The sequence below is a fragment of the Talpa occidentalis genome, unplaced genomic scaffold, assembly GCF_014898055.3.
Source record: "Talpa occidentalis isolate TD23 unplaced genomic scaffold, MPIMG_talOcc4v2.1 talOcc4.16, whole genome shotgun sequence".
NCBI lineage: Eukaryota > Metazoa > Chordata > Mammalia > Eulipotyphla > Talpidae > Talpa > Talpa occidentalis.
This window is the reverse complement of record NW_023601653.1, coordinates 39,070,691-39,089,988: the sequence shown is the minus strand read 5'-3', so window position 1 is coordinate 39,089,988 and position 19,298 is coordinate 39,070,691. Positions and strand designations below refer to the sequence as shown.

The 19,298-nt window shown below is 35.3% G+C and overlaps 1 protein-coding gene across 4 annotated transcripts in view; it reads left to right on the top strand.

Moving 5' to 3' along the window:
- MSRB3 (methionine sulfoxide reductase B3) overlaps positions 1-19,298 on the top strand; it is a 151,457-nt gene that overhangs the window by 46,429 nt on the left and 85,730 nt on the right. For all 4 annotated transcript variants that reach the window (XM_054696255.1, XM_054696254.1, XM_037514050.2 and 1 more), the window contains 2 exons: positions 1,406-1,514; positions 3,123-3,200. In XM_054696255.1, the coding sequence (XP_054552230.1) occupies positions 1,406-1,514; positions 3,123-3,200 (187 nt within the window). The remainder of the gene's footprint in view (positions 1-1,405; positions 1,515-3,122; positions 3,201-19,298) is intronic.

The following is a 19,298-nucleotide window of genomic DNA, read 5'->3' as shown; positions in this document are numbered from 1 at the left end:
CTCTGTAGAAGGTCAGAGGAGGTGCTCCTTGACAACCCACAGGCCTACTCCAAGGTACACCTTTCTGTTGGACTCTAGTTTGCTCTTTTCCCTCCTCCATATTTTTTTTGAGAGAATTAACTACTCTGTGTTGGTGGCCTGTATTCTGGAAGCTAACTAAGCTCCTTCAATCCCATAATCAGGATCAGTGATTAATTTTCTTCTACACTAATTTTAGTGAACTTACATACTGTGACATTAGGTACCTCAAAAATTAAGCTTTTCTACTCTTAAATCATATTTCCTTATATTTTAAAAGCAGTTGAGTTTATTATTTAGGAAACTAAGCAACCATAAGACATTATTGCATGTAGGGGCATCTTCAGTCCTCTCCCACTGTGATGAATGGTAGAGAAAAACACTTTCACTGCAGTGAGTAAGGTTGCCCTGTGTAAGAGTTACATTTCTTTTTCAGTCATTTGTGCAGATAAAATAAAGTACTACATATAAACAGGTGTTGTCTGAAAATTTCCTTACAGTCTGTATAGGTTGAAATAAAAGCTGCCATTGTTATTAGAATCACATTAAAATTATTTCACCATCCACATACACTTAATCAGTGAAACCTTCCTAGAAATACTTTGCAAAAAAGAAATATAGTCCCTAAATAAAATTACATTCACTTTTCCTCTTCTCTTTGTCATCCCCCTCCCTATTTTTCTCACCCATTTTTGGACTTCTTGAATCTGCATTAGTGTAAATGCTTTCTCCTGGAATCCATTAAAAGTATTTTTGCTGCTTGTTTAACATGGTAAATGACCATCTTTAAAGAGACATTTGTTTTTAAGGCCTCTACAGAATCCAGTGAAGTGTCTAACAGAATCACCGAGAACAGGAATTCCTAGTCATGGAAAAATACATCTTTAGGATTCAAAATTAAATAAAGCAGATGGTAGTTAAATCACACAAACCAGAAATTGAATGATGAAGGTTTTAAGCTATTCTACTCAATTGCAGAATTGTTGAATGGAGATTTATTGTTTAACATAATGTGCCCATCATCTTATACATACAGTGTAAATGCTTGTGACTAGAGTTGTGTTTTTCTGAATGCCTTTGAAAAAAAGAGTTTCAAGGTATTAGGAAGCAGACAGGATGATGTGTATTTTACAATTACATGGCACACAGCTTTGGCTGCAGTGCATTTCAGTGCTCCAATGGAATCACTTGAATCCTGAGAAACATTCTTTCTAGTCCTAGAGAAAGAAGCAAGCGACTGCAATTCAGGTAGGTTTGTCTACTGCATTAGGGACTGATCTGGTCATTGACAAGTGACTGCAGAAGCTGTGCTGTGGCAGCCAGCCAAAGCAATTATTTAGGATTCAAGCTAAAAAGCCTTCTTCTCCCTTATCCTCTCTCTTTCCAGGGTCATGTAGGGATAAAAAGAACTGTAAGGTGGTCTTTTCCCAGCAGGAACTGAGGAAGCGGCTAACACCCCTGCAGTACCATGTCACTCAGGAGAAAGGGACGGAAAGGTAAGGTGAATCGTAAGAAAAGTCATTAAGCAAGAGTTTTCTTCATCACCTCCCACTCCACCTTTTTGGGTCCTCTTCCTTGACATTTAATTTAAAGAATTCTACACACTGTTTGCTAAAGTCTGCAAAGTAGTATTCTTGAAAATGGTAATGTTTAGGTTAAGAGGAAGTTTTATTTATTCTTCCCCCCATTTAATGAACACTATCTTATGTACAGTCACAAGGCTTTTGTTAAGGCCTGTTTTTAGTTTACTACAAAATGTGTGGAAGTAATAGCGATTTAGGTACATTTTTTGGGAAGACATCACAGTAAGCAAAACCATGAGGGGCATGGCGCTGTGCCAGGATGCTGAAATTTTGAAGGTGGCCATTGTAAGTATAGACGTTTTGGCTGCAAAAAGAAGGTAGCATAATTTAGTTCCTTTCTACCCCACTCCAATTTCTTTTTGAAGCACATGTGGAGAAAGTATTTATTGGCTCATTTGTGGTTGGAATGTCAAAAATTTTCAATAACTGCCCTCACATGGCTTTTTGGGCCTTGGAAGTTCGCCCTAAATTCTGGGGAAAAAAAAAAAAAAGAGTTTGTTCACTTCCAAGACTGTTTTTAGTGAATAAAATCTCTCTCAGCTGATTCCAGCTCAAAGGTAACTTGCCAAGGTCCAACCATTTTGTTGTCTAATTTATACCAAGGAGCTTGGCATAAGGCCGTAACTTAACTCTGATCCAAATTTATTAATGATGTAACTTCTTGTTTTCATTCATGAACTGAAAGAGCTCTTTACCACGCATGGGGTCCTTGTTAATAGGCAACACTCTCTTCCTGTCATCGTATATACTGTTTACTCAATTTACCAAATGTTGAATCTCTGACAAAGTCCACCCTCACCACACAATGAGTTAGTGGTGGGCTTCAGCCTCAGCCCAGGATGACTTCTACCCATACTGTTGTGTATATGACTAGCCAAATGATTTAATGCACACAAACAACTAGAGATTAGGTCATTCTTAAAAATTCTGTTTATAAAAAAATTGGACCTCATAAAGAGGGTGAAAGGATAATAAAAACAAGCTGCAGAGCACATAGACTTTTTGTTGGGCTAGCACAGCTGATTTGTATTAGCTGAATGACCTCCTAGCCTTTAAGATTGTTAACTTAGAAAAATATTCCCTTAAAGCTGCAATATTCCTTTTCAAACCAAAAAATAAGACTCCTTCCACTTGAAGTCTTGGACCATTGTGCATTTTCTGGTATACACTCTTGGACACTGTAGAGTAGCAGAAATCTTATGTAATAATGCTTTTCTGTAAATCTGAACTACAGGTTTGTTTTTTTTTTAAATAGGAGCAATTTTTTCTCTAAGCATTACATAACTAGATGGCCACATTTTTTTTTTTTATTTAACATGCACTAGTTTGGAGTAGTTATATGCACATTTTATTATATAGATTGGAAATATATTAGTATGTTCAAATTTCCATATGCTTGGTCTGTTCTCATTTTAGGACCAAAACCCTTAAAATATTTATTAAAGAAATATATTTTAACCAAATATGTTCTATAAAAAATAATGCTAACGTTAATTCATTCTTTTGTTTATTGTCTATCAGTGCCTTTGAAGGAGAATATACACATCACAAAGATCCTGGAATATATAAATGTGTTGTTTGTGACACTCCATTGTTCAAGTAAGTATTTAAAAAACCTGTGACTACAGGACTATCACAGATGGCAACACACTAGTTATTGCTTGTTCATATTAGCATCTCACCATCACTAAAATTTTTTACTCCTGTTACTTTCATTCCCAGCCCTCCAAAAGAAGTCATTGCTGACTTTCATGGTAAATTACCAGTGTGATATACTGCCTAATTTTTCACTATTTGGATCTTTAAAATACCAATATTAACATGTTCATCTCAATAGCCAGGGAGCTTAACAGTTATGAAAGAGATTTTGATGAGTATAGAAATGTATTTATTGGTTTTTATATAAAGCAAATGTCATAAATTTATTTATTTATTAGGCCATAACTCTTCATGTATATCCATCAGATTGAATAGTATCCACAGTAGATTTTTAGTACTTTTGCATCAAAGGGCAATACCTATATTGAGAATAACTTGGAAATTATGACAGATGTCATACATTTGTGAGCAAATTACCTAATATATTTTTTAAAGATTCTAGTCAATAGTTTACTATAAAATGGTAGTACATAGACTTTTCCAGGAAAATAGTTAGACAATGTATTCTGGAGATTATGCATCTTATGCAAGAAAGGAAATCTTTTTTTTTTTTTAAAGATTTATTTTTATTTATTTATACAAGCACTGGGTACAGTCAGAAGCGCGGGAGGGTGAGAGAATTCACCAGAGCCAGAGTGGGGAGCAGAGCAGGCAGAAGGACTGAAGTACACTGCTGAGGGGAGCAGCGGGCGGCAGGAGAGGTCTGCGCACCATGTGGGACCCTCCTCCGGTGGCCGGGGAGCAGCTGGGGATCGAACCGGTGCTGCAGAGGCTGTGGGCAGCTTCGCAACCCAGGACTCAACCGCTGTGCCACCGGGGAGGCCCAAGAAAGGAAATCTTTACCAAAAATTGATCTGGGTTGAGAAAATCCTAGAAACCTTCTACCAATATTTCTCATGAAGTTGCTAATTTGGGGGAATAAAAAGACAAAGCTTAATTGAGAATATATATATAACTTATTTAAAACAGAATTACAAATTTCCTAGGGTTATGAACAAAAAAGAATCTGATACTTGTAGCATGTAAAACACACTTAATATCTTTCCATAAATGTTTCCCTTTTAAAACAAGACCATTTACAGATTTCCCAGAAATAACAGGAAACAGTAGTTTCCTTGAACAAATTTTTTAAAAAAGTTTAAAACCTTTCTTAACTTGCATAAACCTTATTAAACATTAGCCTTGGTTGGGGTCTGTTCTGAATTCTTACATATTGATTTTTCATGTTAAAAAACCAGTCCTTCAAATTGTCACCATTTCCTCTCAGAAAAACCCACATCTTTATATATCAACACCTTTAGCTTGTGTCATAATAGTTGATATAACACTTTAAGATAGTGCTGAGCCATGTTAAACTTGTTAATATAAAAAATGGTAAAAATTGGCCACGTCCTCTTTGTTTTTTAAGATTCTCCATCTCTTTCCCTATCATGTGATTCAGTGAAGCAGTGAGTCTAAGGAAAATTTGTTTTAAATAAGAAACAGAACCACTGTAAATGAAGGATTTAACTATGTGATAATACTTGTTAATAATATCATGACTTATCCAGACATGGGTACTCGTGGAGATTAGGGAGTTTTACATTTGATTGTAATATTACCTCTAATACTTTTAGCATTCTTGTAAGGAAAGCCTCTCTTTTTCAATTGTTTGCCTCTCTTTACTTGGTTTCTTGTCGATTTTAGGGGAAAAATATCCCTGCTGTAGCCATCATTGTAGAACACAGTAGTTCAGTGGTCCAGTGCTCGGTCTTTATCTGAAGAACTTGTATCCTGGGTGTCCACAAAGACTTTCCAGGAGCCACAGGGCATTGACAATTTTGAGGAAATCAGTTTTATGGTTCTCAAGTTATATGTTTACTTTCTAAAACTGATGTGTCAAAGAGTCTGTAGTTGGCCACTTCTTCCTTCCATCTTTTCTATTATAATCATAATTGCCCTTCTTTCACTTCACAAAAGATGCCATACCTTTCTCCCATCCCAAATTTTACTATGATTTCTTCCCCAGAATAATATCTCTAAGGTATTAAACAAAATGACATCTCAGGAATGTATTACTTCTGAAGGAAAGTCTCATAAAAGCTAGGCCAAAAAAATACTAAAAAATAAAGAACTGGAACAAAACTGAAATAGTATTTCATTGTGGCAAGCTTCAGTCTGCCTGTCTACTATCTGCTTATGTATATTTTTCTGCCTGTTGCTTCTCTATCTGTTTTCTACCAGTTTACTTAAGTGTGATAGTCATCATGACAATAAGTATCAACATATGTGTTCAGATCTAAAAAATGAAAGTCTTTTTTTTTTTTGGCATAGAGAATAAGTTTGATTTGGTGGATAGGTATAATAGTGAGGAGTGGCTTTGTAAATTAGATTATCTGGTAGTATCTCCATTCATTAATTGATCTAAATATATAGTTCTAAGATTTTGATAAAATATATTTTAAGTGTGTAATCCATATACAGAATACCAAAAAGTCCATCTTTTGCAGTTATTTAAATTGTTTATAAGAAATTTTAGCTGTCAATTTAAAATATCTGAGGAGGTGTATATCAGTCAGTACCCAGTCTGAATATGGAAACCACACAGTAACAGGAACAGGAAAAATTAATCTACAGAATTATTAACTATTACCAATGATTGCAGTGATGAGAGACTAGCTAGTAAGAAGTAAATAGAAATATTACCACTGTTATTTAATATAGTATTGGAAGTCCTGGCCAGAGCAATTAGGCAAGAAAAAGAAACAAAAAGTATCCAGAATGAAAAAAAGAAGTAAAACTGTCATTATATGCAGACGACATGATATTATATGTAGGAAGCTCCAGGGACTCCACCAAAAAACTGTTAGAAATAATGAACAAACAGTAAATTTGTAGGCTACAAAATAAATGTGCAAAAATCTGTTGTGTTTCTATACACAAACAATGAAACAGCAGAAAGAGAACTGATGAAAACAATACCATTTGAGATCACAGCAAAAAGAATACAATACTTAGGAATAAAACATTTAATAAAGGAAATGAAGGGCTTGGACACTGTTGAAAGAAATTAAAGATGGCACAAAGAAAAGGAAAGACATACTGTACTTAATGCATCAGAAGAATTAACATGTCAACATGGTCATTTTACTTAAAGCAATATATAGATTCAATTCAACCTTTATTCAGATCCAAATGGCATTCTTCAGAGAAATAGAACAAAATATCCTAAGATTTGTGCGAAACTACAAAAATATCTCAAATATCCAAAACAATCATGAGGACAAAAACAGAGGTATCATGCGCCCTAAATTCAATTATACTACATAGCTATAGTAATCAAAACTATGGTATGGAAAAAAAAAAACCCAGGAACACAGATCAATGGAATAGTTCAAGAACCCAAAAATAAAACCATATATGTCCATACATATATGGACAACTAATTTATGACAGAGGGCTAAGAGCAAACCATGAAGAAAGGAAAGTCTCTTTGAAAAATGCTGCTGGGAATACTTGACAGCCACATGCAAAAGAATGAAACTAGACCTCTGTCTTATACCCTATCCATTCTAAATGGATTACTAATTCTAAATGTATTGCCAAAATCAATTAAAAATGTATTAAAATCTTGAATGTAAGTCCTGAGACCATAAAATGCATGGAATAAAACAGGTGATTAGTTTCTTGATAATGGTTTTAGTGATGTCTTTGTGGATTTGTCTCCAGCAGCAAGTGAAACAAAAGAGTCCACCAATACATGGAAATACATTAAACTAAAAAGTTTCTGCACAGAAAAATAATATATCAAACCATATATCAGATAATGGGTTAATATCCTAAATAAACAATTCATGCAACTCAGCAACAACAACAGGAAAACCAACATGATTAAAAATTAGGCAGAGGATCTAAATTAGCATTTCACAAAGAAGACATACAGGTGACCAACAGACACAAAAAGATGTTCTACATTGTTTATCATTAGGGAAATGCAAATCAAAACTACAATGAGATTTCACTTCACACAGTTAGAATGCCTGTTATCAAAAAGTCATTAAGTAGCAAGTGTTGGCAAGGATATGGAGAAGGAGGAACCTGGATGTACTATTGATGGGAATGTAAATTGGTGCAGCCACTATGGAAAACAGGATGGAGGTGCCTCAAAAAATTAAAAATAGAACCACCATATGACTCTGTAACCCCACTTCTAGGTATTTACTCAAAAACTATGAAAGCATGAATTCAAAAAGATATATGTGCTTCTATATTAATTATTGCACTATTTACAATAGCCAAGCTATGGAAACCACCTGGTGTCCAAGGATAGATGAGTGGATTAAGACAATGTGGTATATAAATAGAATGGAATACTACTCAGTCATTTAAAAATGATGAAATCTTGCTGTTTTTGACAACATAGATGGACCTTGAGGATCCATTATGTGTGTTCAGGGAAATAAGTCAGAAAGAGGACAAACCCCATATAATTTCATTCATTTGTGGAATGGAAAGAACCAAAACAAACAAGTAAGCAGAGTAGAAACAAACTCTTAGACACTGACAACAGAATAATAGTTACCAGAAGGAAAAAAGAGGGAAGGAAGAGGTCGAGGGAACCCACTGGTTGATGATGAATTTGAAGAAATATGTTCAGTAGCTGAAGTGAGAAACTGTACACCTGCAACCTATACTAATGTTACTTCAATAAAAAGAAAAACAAAACAATAATGCAGAAGTAGCAACTATACGGACTGAGATAGAGTAATTGATAAACTTCTCCACTTTCCTTTCCCTACCTGCCTTTTCCTGGGACTGAATATAGATTTTATAGGACAAGGTAGGGCTGTAGCTCACTAAATGGCAGACAAGTCATTGTGGTGCCATGATTGTGAAAGCCATCTTCTGGAACCTTTTGGAAATCTGCCTTTGGGGTCCTGGGTAAAGCTGTTTATTGGAGGTGTCTCACCTGAGGCACTCCACTACAAAACTACCTGAGGGGAGTACCAGGGGAGCCTGGCTGCCAGGTGCTGTGGATTCCTGTGCACCAAAGGCAGTGCTGGCACTGGAGGAGCTGCTCATACTGTCAGAGCTGGGTGCTGGAAAAGCTGCTTGGGCTACAGGAGCCCGTCACCAGAGAAGCAGTATACACCACAGAGGCTGGATGCCAGAGAAGCTGTCTTTGCGAGGAGTCAGGTGCTGGAGAAGCCGTGTACCCTGATGTAAGTGGGTGTTGGAGAAGAGCAGCCTAATACTGGAGAAGTCGCACTGGTTACAAGGGCCTAGAAGTAGAGACACTAAAAGCATTTTAGGAGCAGATGCTAGAGAAACTGTGAGCTCTGCAGGAACCTATTGAGCAAGCATAATGAAACCCGGAAGGAAAACCTTGTCCACCTACTATTTTTCTCCTATGCTTTCTAATGCCAAAGTGTAACATCTCGCCAAAAAGGGGGGAAAATAATTAAAGGGACCAGCTCTATGTTAGCAGAGCAGGTGAGGAAGATAGATTTAGAGATGAGAGGCAATAAATTGATAACTGACACAGTCTGCATATTTTTTTCCCAAAATTTTAAGCAAATGTTTACAAACCTCTCACTATTCTTGTGAATTAATGGCATTGTTATCAGAGAGTTGATTTCATTCTCTGAATACAAAGTGTAGGAAATCGTTGAGGTGTATGTATGTGTGTGAGAAAGCATGTGGAGTTTTGTTTGTTAGGTGGGAGTGAGGGAAGAAAATAAGGCAACAAAAACTAGGTAGAGGAACAATATGAGAAATAACAGTGGAAGGGCAAAAAGATAATGTAAGAGGACCGCCGTGGCTTCTGGCTAGGTGGTACAGCAGGGTGTGATGAGCTTGTCTAAGGGCCTCCTTTAGCAATGGGGCACAGTGGCGAGTTCTTGGCTCTGCTGTGCATGCCCCACTAGTGCCCACTGCCATACCTAGTGTGAGACTGCACAGATCAGTTTTGAATACATGCTCATCACTTTTGAACCTGTGCTGGAGCCAACTGGTTTTGAAACCTGTGCCAGTTTTGAAAATGAACCAGTTAGGTTTGGAACTTGCACAACTGGAGTGAAAGCGCCATGAAAGCCATAAAAGCTGGGCATCAGATGGATTTGGACATTTTCACATGGGACATTTTCACCTGGCTTCTGATCTCTGACTCATTGCTTTGGATTGTTGATTACCAGTCCTGCCTTTGGCATGACCAGTAGTGCCTTTGTAAGCTGATTGCTGCCTTCTGATCTGTGCTGCTGGCCTGTGCCTGCACCATCTCTTAAGAGCTATTTGCAACAGCTTAAATGCAGCTGCCAGATCCGTGCTGCTGGCTCATGCCCTTGGCACCTCTAGAGCCATCTCGTGCTCTAGAGGTGCCTTTTTCCTCCAGTGCTGCCCAGCCTGGCCTCTGAATGAAATGGCTGCTGTGGTCCTGCCTCATTAGTGCCACCTGTGATCACCTCCAGCTGCCACTGTGAGTTGGGTCCCTGACAACTTACTGGACACAGTGGACAGCAACTGGAGTAGGACAGAGGACCACTTGTGACCTAAGTAACTCCCTTTTTAATCTCTCCCAATTTCTTCTTTGTAAATATAACCTGTTACTTTTGCACTCTGTGTCTGATTCGTGTCTTGCAATTGTAAGCGCGTGGGTAAGGACCACAAACCGTGACATCCCCCGGGTTTGCATGGTTTCAATAAGAAATAATAACGTGATGAATTTGAAAATGCCTAACATTAGAGGTTTGAAAAATTGTATTACAACCAAGATTGTTTTTGTTATCTTATTCACACTCATCGTGAGTGTGTATATCACATATGTATGTAATCCTCTTTTCTTACTGACTGGTTATACTTCCTTACAAAATAGGGCATTCAGTTATACTCATTTTATTTTCAAACTTGTGCTGTATCCTAAATACATCCCCCTCAACAATATACTGCTTTCTAAGTACAAGAACCTTATTCACAGGCTGCTTATAAACCAAATGTGTAATTTATTCCATGGTTCATGTTTTCTTCACATTCACAAATTTTACCAAGCTAGTCTATTTCTCTTATAGTAGTACTGAGTTTCAGTTAGTAAATTAACTGACAGAAATAAGAATGTTCAGTCTTCTGGTTATTAGAATTTCATAACATGAATTTATTGCACACCAGATAAACCAGAGAACGCATTGATGAGATAATCAGAAAGCATTTTGACTGCTAATATTTTGCTTTGGATGATGCTTTGCCATGTGTAAAACAAATAAATTTATGAACTACTTTTTTTCTTGAGGTACTTAGAGTTGTATTGGAATAACAAAAAAAAACACAGTAAACAATTACAAAATATGGAAAAATAATGTTAGCATCTCTCTGAATGTGCCTTGTTGAAATGTTTCCATGTGTAATAAGAAGGTATAGGACAGCATCAAATTAGGACCAGTTTCGTATAGCAGATGAGACCACACCTTCTTTAGCAACCAAAGAGACAGCTTTAGTTTTTCCCAACAGAGGGTGTCTGATAGAGAATGCCATTGTGAGAAGAGACAGGAGATAGTATCAAAAGTGGATTTTTCAAGGAAATAGGGGACTGGTTTGGTAGGATTGGGGAGGTGGGATATTGGGAGTAATGGGAAATAGAGTTGGAAGGTTAAGGCGACCATTTAGGGAAACCCTTGGATGCCAGAGAAAACATTGACATTCCTACTTGAATCTCTTCAACTTTTAGCATCTTTTCCTCCTGAAAGAACTGTTTGAGCCTTCCAAGGTGAACATTGGTGTCCCTTACTTCTCTTCCATGACAACTGTATGCACCTCCATTGTTGCACTCTGTACTTTGCTTTCTAGTTATCTATCTATATGCCTGTCTGCCCAGTTAGTTCATGAACTCTACAATAACATGGCCATGCTATATATCTATCTATATATAGCCTCAGACCTGCAGTTAATAACTGAATTTTTGTAAATTACATGCATATCTGAACTTTGTTGGCTAGATTGTGAAGAAATTTTGAATAGGCAGTAGCATGATGGCAATGGGAAGCAAGCAATAAATGTACAAGGTAGATTTCTGGAATTGAAAAGAGAAGGGAATAATAGTCACAATGGGAACATTTTTTCCTTGTTAGCTGCTAAACTCAACATTATCCACGTAGAACTGGTACCTGGTAATTTTACTTAAGACTTTTAAGAACCACATGGGATAGTTTTTATTCTTATATGTTTACTTCTCAGGCCTGCACTGAATTAAGGGCTCATTTCATACAGATTAACTAATGATAATGATGATGACAATAATATTAAAACAAGAAGTAATACTTATATATACAGCACCTACCATATGCCATGCACAGTTCTGTGTGTTTTGTTTATATTAACTTTAAATCTTCACAACATCATATTTGGTAGATTAAGAAACTGAGAGATCTTAAGTATCTTGAAAAGATATATAACCAGTAAACAAATGGATTTAGAATAGGAACTAACTTTTTAGAAAATAAGGAAGTTAAATAATTATTGAAAAATAAAGTTTTAATATTTTGTTTGGGTCACAATAGTTTGGTTATTTTGCTCAGCATAATTGGAACAAATGCAACACACACACCCCCTCAATTCCTTGAGGAAATCTTTGTCATAGTACTGAAGTTGAAAATTGAAGACCCTTTCAATCTAGGTCAGCCTGAACCAAAAGTACCTATCATGATAGGTCATCAAGGAGGATTTGGCTGCAGGCTGGCTATTGTATTCATAGAAGTCCTTGGAATCCTGACAGGAAGATGTAGTTGATGTTCAGGAAGCCATCAAGCCATTCAACTTCTGTGATGCAGTCTAGAAGCTGAATTCATGGCCAGAATTCTAGTTATGGAAACCTTCTGGAAGATCATTTTATTTTCAGTTGTCGATTCTTCAATATATTTTCTCAAGTATTTTCACCAGCTTTTCTTTTTCTTTCTTTCTTTTTTAAATTTCCCCTAAATTTCTGAGAAGCTTGAGATTATCTGACATGAACTATCTTAAATCTTTTTTCTTCTATCTGGAAATTTCTTTGTATCTTCATTTTCACCAAATAATCAGGACAGGCACTGGCTAAAAGCAACTGGTTGAGCCAGTTGAATATTATCCCACATGTGCTGTCAGATTCTTTACCTATAAAAAAGGGGGGACTCAAACAGGTGTAAGAACTAAAGGCAGAAAAATGCTTAGTGTATGGCAGTTATTCAACTAAAGTTAAATGCAATGCCCTGACCAAGTTTTGGGAACATATCATTCTAACACAACAACTTAGAAAACTCCCTATAATGTGAGGAAGTGCAGGCTTTATTAGAGTCTGTCTGTTAACAGTAGATATTAGTGTGATGAGGCACTGTCCAGCTGTGTTGCTACATTTCAAATGGAACTCTACTCCAAAAACTATTCACACGTGCTACATTTCACATAATCCTCACTGCAATTTTATTCTAGCTACCGGGAAATTAAGCAGTTTTTCAGTTCTTTAAGAACATAAACCCTTTCACTGAAGAAATTCTAGTTCAATGCCACACACGATTTACTCAACTATGCTGTTCCATATATACTAGACCATTTACCAATAAAGAGGTTTTCAACATAAACTTTTCTTCCTTCTGATACAATGTTATATGTGTGGGAGGAGGTATAGAGTAGATGAAAAAGCAGGAGAGACAGAGTTTTCCATTCTTACCTCTCTTCATATCCTATTTCCTCAAATCTTTTGAAATCTGTCCATACGATATTTACTCATAAACCATTCCAGTCGCTGTTGAATTCTACTGAGGAGAGTTAATATGAACTTAACTTCAAGCTTTCTTTTTATGGAACTTCCTGGAGCTATTGGTCAAGATAGGGAACAAAAGACATTATTAATGCCTCACTCATGAAAAAACAACAGAAAAAAGAAAGCTTGAAAGTGTGGCATTAGATAGAAGAAACAACAATTTTGAGAAAACAAAGTGATAGCAAGCCATGATTCAAAGTTTAACAATATGCAAAGATAACTTACTGTATTTTCCTATTTAAAAGTTATATACAGACAGAAAGAAATCCCTGTACATAAAATGTGTGAATATGAGTGTGTGTGTGTATGCATGTGTGCTTTAGGAGGAGAAAGTGAGGAAAGAGCAATCTTGCCTTGTATTACCTAGGTCAAAATCCTGGTTCTCAATAATCTTCCACATGTGCATAGAAATAACTTAAATTATACTTAGTGAACTAGAATGCACAGTCAGCATAAATCAGGATGCATAATAAAGCTTTTACTATAATTCATGAAAATTTACCTTGCTTATATAAAAATGAATCAGAAAATTAATATTTGTTATTCAGCTTTATACTTTAAAATGAACAGTTTATACAAGTTTATGTACAAGTTTTAACAAATATTTCTAATGCTGTTCACAAAGCCACTCTTAATAATGAACAATTTTTTTTCAAAACATGGTCATTGATTCAATGAGAATTGCATAAATTTTCATTCAGATACATGTCCTCAAACAATAAGTGACCCATCACAAGACATTATCAAGTGAAAATGCAGAAACCATCCATAGTATCAAGGGAAATGTGGTATTATAAACTTCTGACATGAATTTACTGCATAACCATAAGCCAGTTACTTATAACATTCCATCTTATTTTTCTAATCTGTAAAATGGTGAGAATAACATCAACTCTTTGTAACTCATAACACTGCTTTAACAAATGAAATTATACAAACATGCTTTAAAAGATATAAAGATATAAGTATATAGTAAGGCTTGTAAAAACTGTGCAGCTTTAAATAAATTTACATGGTAAATTATAAACAGCAGCAGGCAAATTTAAATTCTCAAAATTAAGTCAGTTAAAATATTAAAATGAAGTCAGTAATAAAACATTACCATATGTTTCATAATATATTGTTTGACCCCAGAGATCCATCTCATTGAAAATATTTTCAATTTCTTTTTTTTTTTTTTAGTAAGAAGACATTTTTCCATGGTGGCAATTTTGTTTATTCTTCTTGAAATTAATTTGTCTGTCATTTATGTATTTATGTAACATTGGAGTTATATTTTTATACTTCCATATGGGGTATGGGCACATGTTTCACTTGTACCCCCTCACCCCAGTCCTCCCATGACAATGCCTTATTCCCTTCTTGTTTCTCCTCCTCCCTCCCCCTTGTTCTTTCAGATAAGCAATGTATTTTTCAGAAAGTCTAAAATTTGTTTTTGCTATGTTTTACTATTATATGTTTTGGTTATTTATATTCCACAGATAAGTGAAACCACCTGGTGTCTTTCACTTTCTGACTTAATTCACTTAACATAATCACCTCATGATCCATTTATTTTGTCCCAAAAGGCACTGTTTCATCTTTTTTAATAGCTGAGTAATAGTCCATTGAGTATATATTTCATAATTTCTTTATCCAGTCATCTGTCATTAGGCACTTAGATTGGTTCCATGATTTGACAATTGTGGATAGTGCTGCTATGGACATAAGAGTGCATGAGTCTTTTTATACTAGAATTTTCATATTGCTGTACAAATACTGAGATATGCTATTACTGGATCATGTGGAATTTCCATTTATATTTTTTAAGGTATGTCCATACCAGTTTCCATAGAGCCTGTGCCATATTGCATGCCCACCAATAGTGGATGAGTGTTTATTTTTCCACAAACTCGCCAACATTTGTTGTTTCCATTCTTTTTGATATAGATCACTCTCACAGGGATGAGGTGATACTGTGGCTTTGATTTGTATTTGCCTTATAATACGTGATGTTGAGGAATTTTTCATGTGCCTTTTGGCTATCTGAATGTCTTCTTTGGAAAAATGTCTATGTATAGGCCTTTTCCCCATTTCTTGATTGAGTTATTTTTTTCCTTGATTGAGTTTTTTTCAATTGTAAGTATTTTATGTATTTTGGAAATTAGCTGTCTGTCAGATGTGTGATCTCTAAGTATTTTCTTCCCATCTGTAGGTTGCCTTTTTGTTTTTATGATAGCTTCTTTTGAGGGACAAAAGTTCTTGTTTACTTTTGCTGTCTTGTGTCCCCAAACATATTTTTGTGGTTGATATCCAGTAGTATATCCCTTATGTGTTCTTTTAAGTATTTTATGGTTTCAGGTCATATATCCAAGTCTTAAATTTTGAAATAATTTCTGTGTATGGAGTTAAGTGGGAATCTAGTTTCTTTTTTACATACAGTTAGTTGGTGGCTATTGTGTTGAACCTGTAAATTGCTTTAAGTGGTATGGGAATTTTAACTATATTTATTCTTCCAATCCGTGAGCATGGGCTATCTTTCCATGACTTTGTGTCTTTTATTTTCTTTAACACAGGCTTATAGCTATCATATATAGGTCCTTCACCCATTTTGTTAAGCTTACTCACAGGTATTTCATCTTTTTGGTGTGATTGTAAATAGGATTTAAAAAAAATTCTTCTCATTCTTTGTTTTCATATGGAAATGCAACTGATTTTTGTGTATTGATTTTGTATCCAGCCATTATACTATATATTATTTCTAGTTTTTTTTGTAGAGTGTTTTGGATTTTCTATGTATATTATTGTGTCATCTGGGATTAGTGATAGTTTCATTTTTTTCTTTTCAAATTTGGATTCCTTTTATATATCTTTCTCACCTAATTGCTCTGGCTAGGACTTCTAATACCAGGTTGAACAGTAGACCTGAAAATGGTCATCCTTGTCTTGTTCATTACGATGTTCACAGAATTTGTTGTACATGGTTTTTTATTATGTTGAGGTAAGATGTGTTTAGTCTTACTTTCTTGTTAGTTTTTATCATAAATTGGTGTTGAATCTTGAATGCTTTTTCAGAAACTATGAAATGATCATCAAATTTTTTTATTTTCCTTTTTATTGATTTGATGAATGACATTGATTTGTATAAAAAGCCAACCATACATTCTTGAAATGCAACCTACTTGATCATGTTGGATGATTCTCTTAATATGTTGCTGGATTCATTTTGTTAAGACATTTTTGAGGATTTTTACATTGATCTTTATCAAGGATAGTGGCCTGTAGTTTTCTTTTTTGTGAGCTATTATTGTTTGGTTTTAGGATCAGGATAATGTTGGCCTTATAGAATGTGTTAGGGAACTTTCCAAAGTCTTCACATTTTTTTTGAAGAGTTTGAGTTGGATAGATATTATGAAGCAGAAAACAAAGACAGGAAATTCATTGGGCTTTTGTTCTTAGGGAGACTTTTTATTCCTGTTTCAAATTCTGCACTTGTGAATGGACTGTTTAAGTTGTCTATTTCATCCTGGTTCAGTTTTGGAAGGTTCAATGAAACAGTTTTTTCCCTCTTTTCTTCTACATTGTCCAATTTGTTTGAATAGAGTTGTTCACAGTAGGTTCTTGCGATCCTTTGTATTTCTGCAACATCTGTTGTCATTTTCCCCCTTTTATTCTGATTCTTTTAATTTGGATTTTCCCTCTTCTTAGTGAGCTTAGCTCAGGATTTGTCAATTTTATTTGTTTATCTATTTATGTATTTATTTATTTATAGACCCAATTAGTTAGTTTAGTTCGTTTCACTGATTAGTTTCACTGATCTTTTGAACTCTCTTTGTTCTCCGCTTAATTTATTTCTTCTTCCTACTTATTCTTGGATTCGCTTGTTCTTCTAATTGTAGAGTTAGACTGCTAGAGATTTTCCTTGTTTTTGTTTTTAAATGTGGGATTTTATTGCTATCTTTTTCCCTTGTACTACCACTTTTAGAGCATCCCATAGGATCTGGTAGCTTGTCTCTCCGTTTTTGTTGGTTTTCCAAATAATTTTTAATTTCTTCTTTGATTTCATCATTAACCCAGGAGTTATTCAATAACATTTTGTTTATTCTTCACATGTTTTGGCTTATTCTGGGATTCTTTATGTGATTAATTTCTAGTTTTTCACCTCTGTGTCCTGAGATGTTGGTATAATATATTTTCTTTTTGCTTTTGAGAAATATTTTTGTCCCAGCATGTGATTTACTCTTGAGAATGTTCCATCTTCATTTGAGAACAATGTGTATTTATTTATTTTGGGATGGAAAACTCTGTAAATATCTGTTTAGTCCATCATGTCTAATACTTCATTTAAGGCCTTTATTTCCTTGTTAACTTTCTGTCTGGATCATCTCTTTGTATGAGTAATATCTTGAGGTCTCTGATAATAACTGTGTTTTTGTCTATATGTTGTTTTAGGTTTGTTGCTAGTTGCTTTACATAACTAGGTGCCCTGTGTTAGGTGGATAAATATTAATGACAGTTATATCTTTTTGATGGATTGTCCTCTTGATCATAATAGAGTGCCTGTCTTTGTACTTGCTTACCTGTTTTGACTAAAAGTCTAATTTATCAGATACGAGAACAGCAGTTTCTGCTTTTCTCTGAGTTATTGGCTTGATATATTTTGCTTCAACCTTTTACTTTATGTTTGTTTATCTTTAGGTTTTAAATGAGTTTCTTGTAAGCAAAAGTATAGATGGCTGAAACTTTTTAACCAGGTTTGTCATTCAGTGTCTTTTACTTGGTAATTTCAAACCATTCACATTTAGGATGATTATTGATGTATGTGATTTATTTACTGCAATGTGTTTTTGTTTTTTGATTTTTTTTTATTATTTTTTCCCATTTGATTCATTCTGCTCCTTCATTTAGATGACTTCCCCTGGTGATTCTCTCAATTTCTTTATTTCTTTTTCTGTGTGCTTCCATTCTAGATTTTTGCTTAGTGGTTACCACAAAGGTTATAATAAAATTACTCTCTAAAAAGTTCTTTTTTTTTTTTTATAGAGGCATGTTTTTATTTATTTATTTGTTTGTGGTTTTTTTTTTTTTTTTTTTTTGTTTATACATGCACTGGGTACAGTCAGAAGCGCGGGAGGGTGAGAGAATTCACCAGAGCCAGAGCGGGGAGCAGAGCAGGCAGAAAGACCGAAGTACACTGCTGAGGGGAGCAGCGGGCGGCAGGAGAGGTCTGCGCGCTATGTGGGACCCTCTTCCGGTGGCCGGGGAGCAGCCGGGGATCGAACCTGCGCTGCAGAGGCTGCGGGCAGCTTTGCAACCCAGCGCTCAACCACTGCGCCCCCGGGGAGGCCCTCTAAAAAGTTCTTTATGAGCTGGTATTGATTTTTACTATCACTTAACTGCACAGATTCTGCTCTCTTCTTCCTTTCCTTTAGTGCTTTATTGTTGACTTACAGAAATCTTGTTCATACTTCTGATTTTGTGTTCTTGTTGCTTTATTCAAGATTTTTTTTTTTCTTGTAGAAGAATTCATCTCAACATTTCTTGTAGGGTAGGTTTGGTGGTGGTAGACTCCATTATTTTATGTTTGTGTGGGAAAGCTTTTATTTCATCTTCATATTTGAATAATTTTTCAGGACAGAGTATTCTTGGCTGGCAGTATTTGTTATTTAGTATTGTGAACATTTCATTCCATTCTCTTCTTGCTTTGAGGGTGACTGATGTGAAATCCGAGAAGAGCCTGACCTGGATGCCTTTGTATTGTATGTTACTTACTCTGCCCCCACCACCAGCTTTAATATTTATTTTTGATAATTTAACAATAATGTGTCTTGGTGAAGGATTTTTTGTGTTTAGAAATAAGGGTGTTCTTTCTGCTTCCTGGACATCCTTGCTTATTTCTTTCCTTAGATTGGAATGTTCTTAGCTATTACTTCTTTGAATAGGTCTCTGTACCCTTCTCTCTCTCTTCACCTTCTGGAATATCCATTATCCTCATGTTCCTTCTTTTAATTGAGTCTGATATTTCTCACAGAGTTTCTTCTTTTTTCCTAATTCTTGTTTTTCTCTTTTTTCACTTGTGTGATTTGTACATTTAAGTCTTCTATGTCTGAATTCTTCTGGCAGTTTAATTCTATTTAAAACACTTTCCATATTCATCCTCATTTCATTTAAAATATTTTTTGGTGTTCTCTTAGTATCTTTAATCCCTTTAGTGAAGAACTCTTTCAATTTTTGGATCTCCTTGCTGAGATCTTATATATGTTGTTCTGCATTTGACTGACTTTCAATTTAGCATTTCA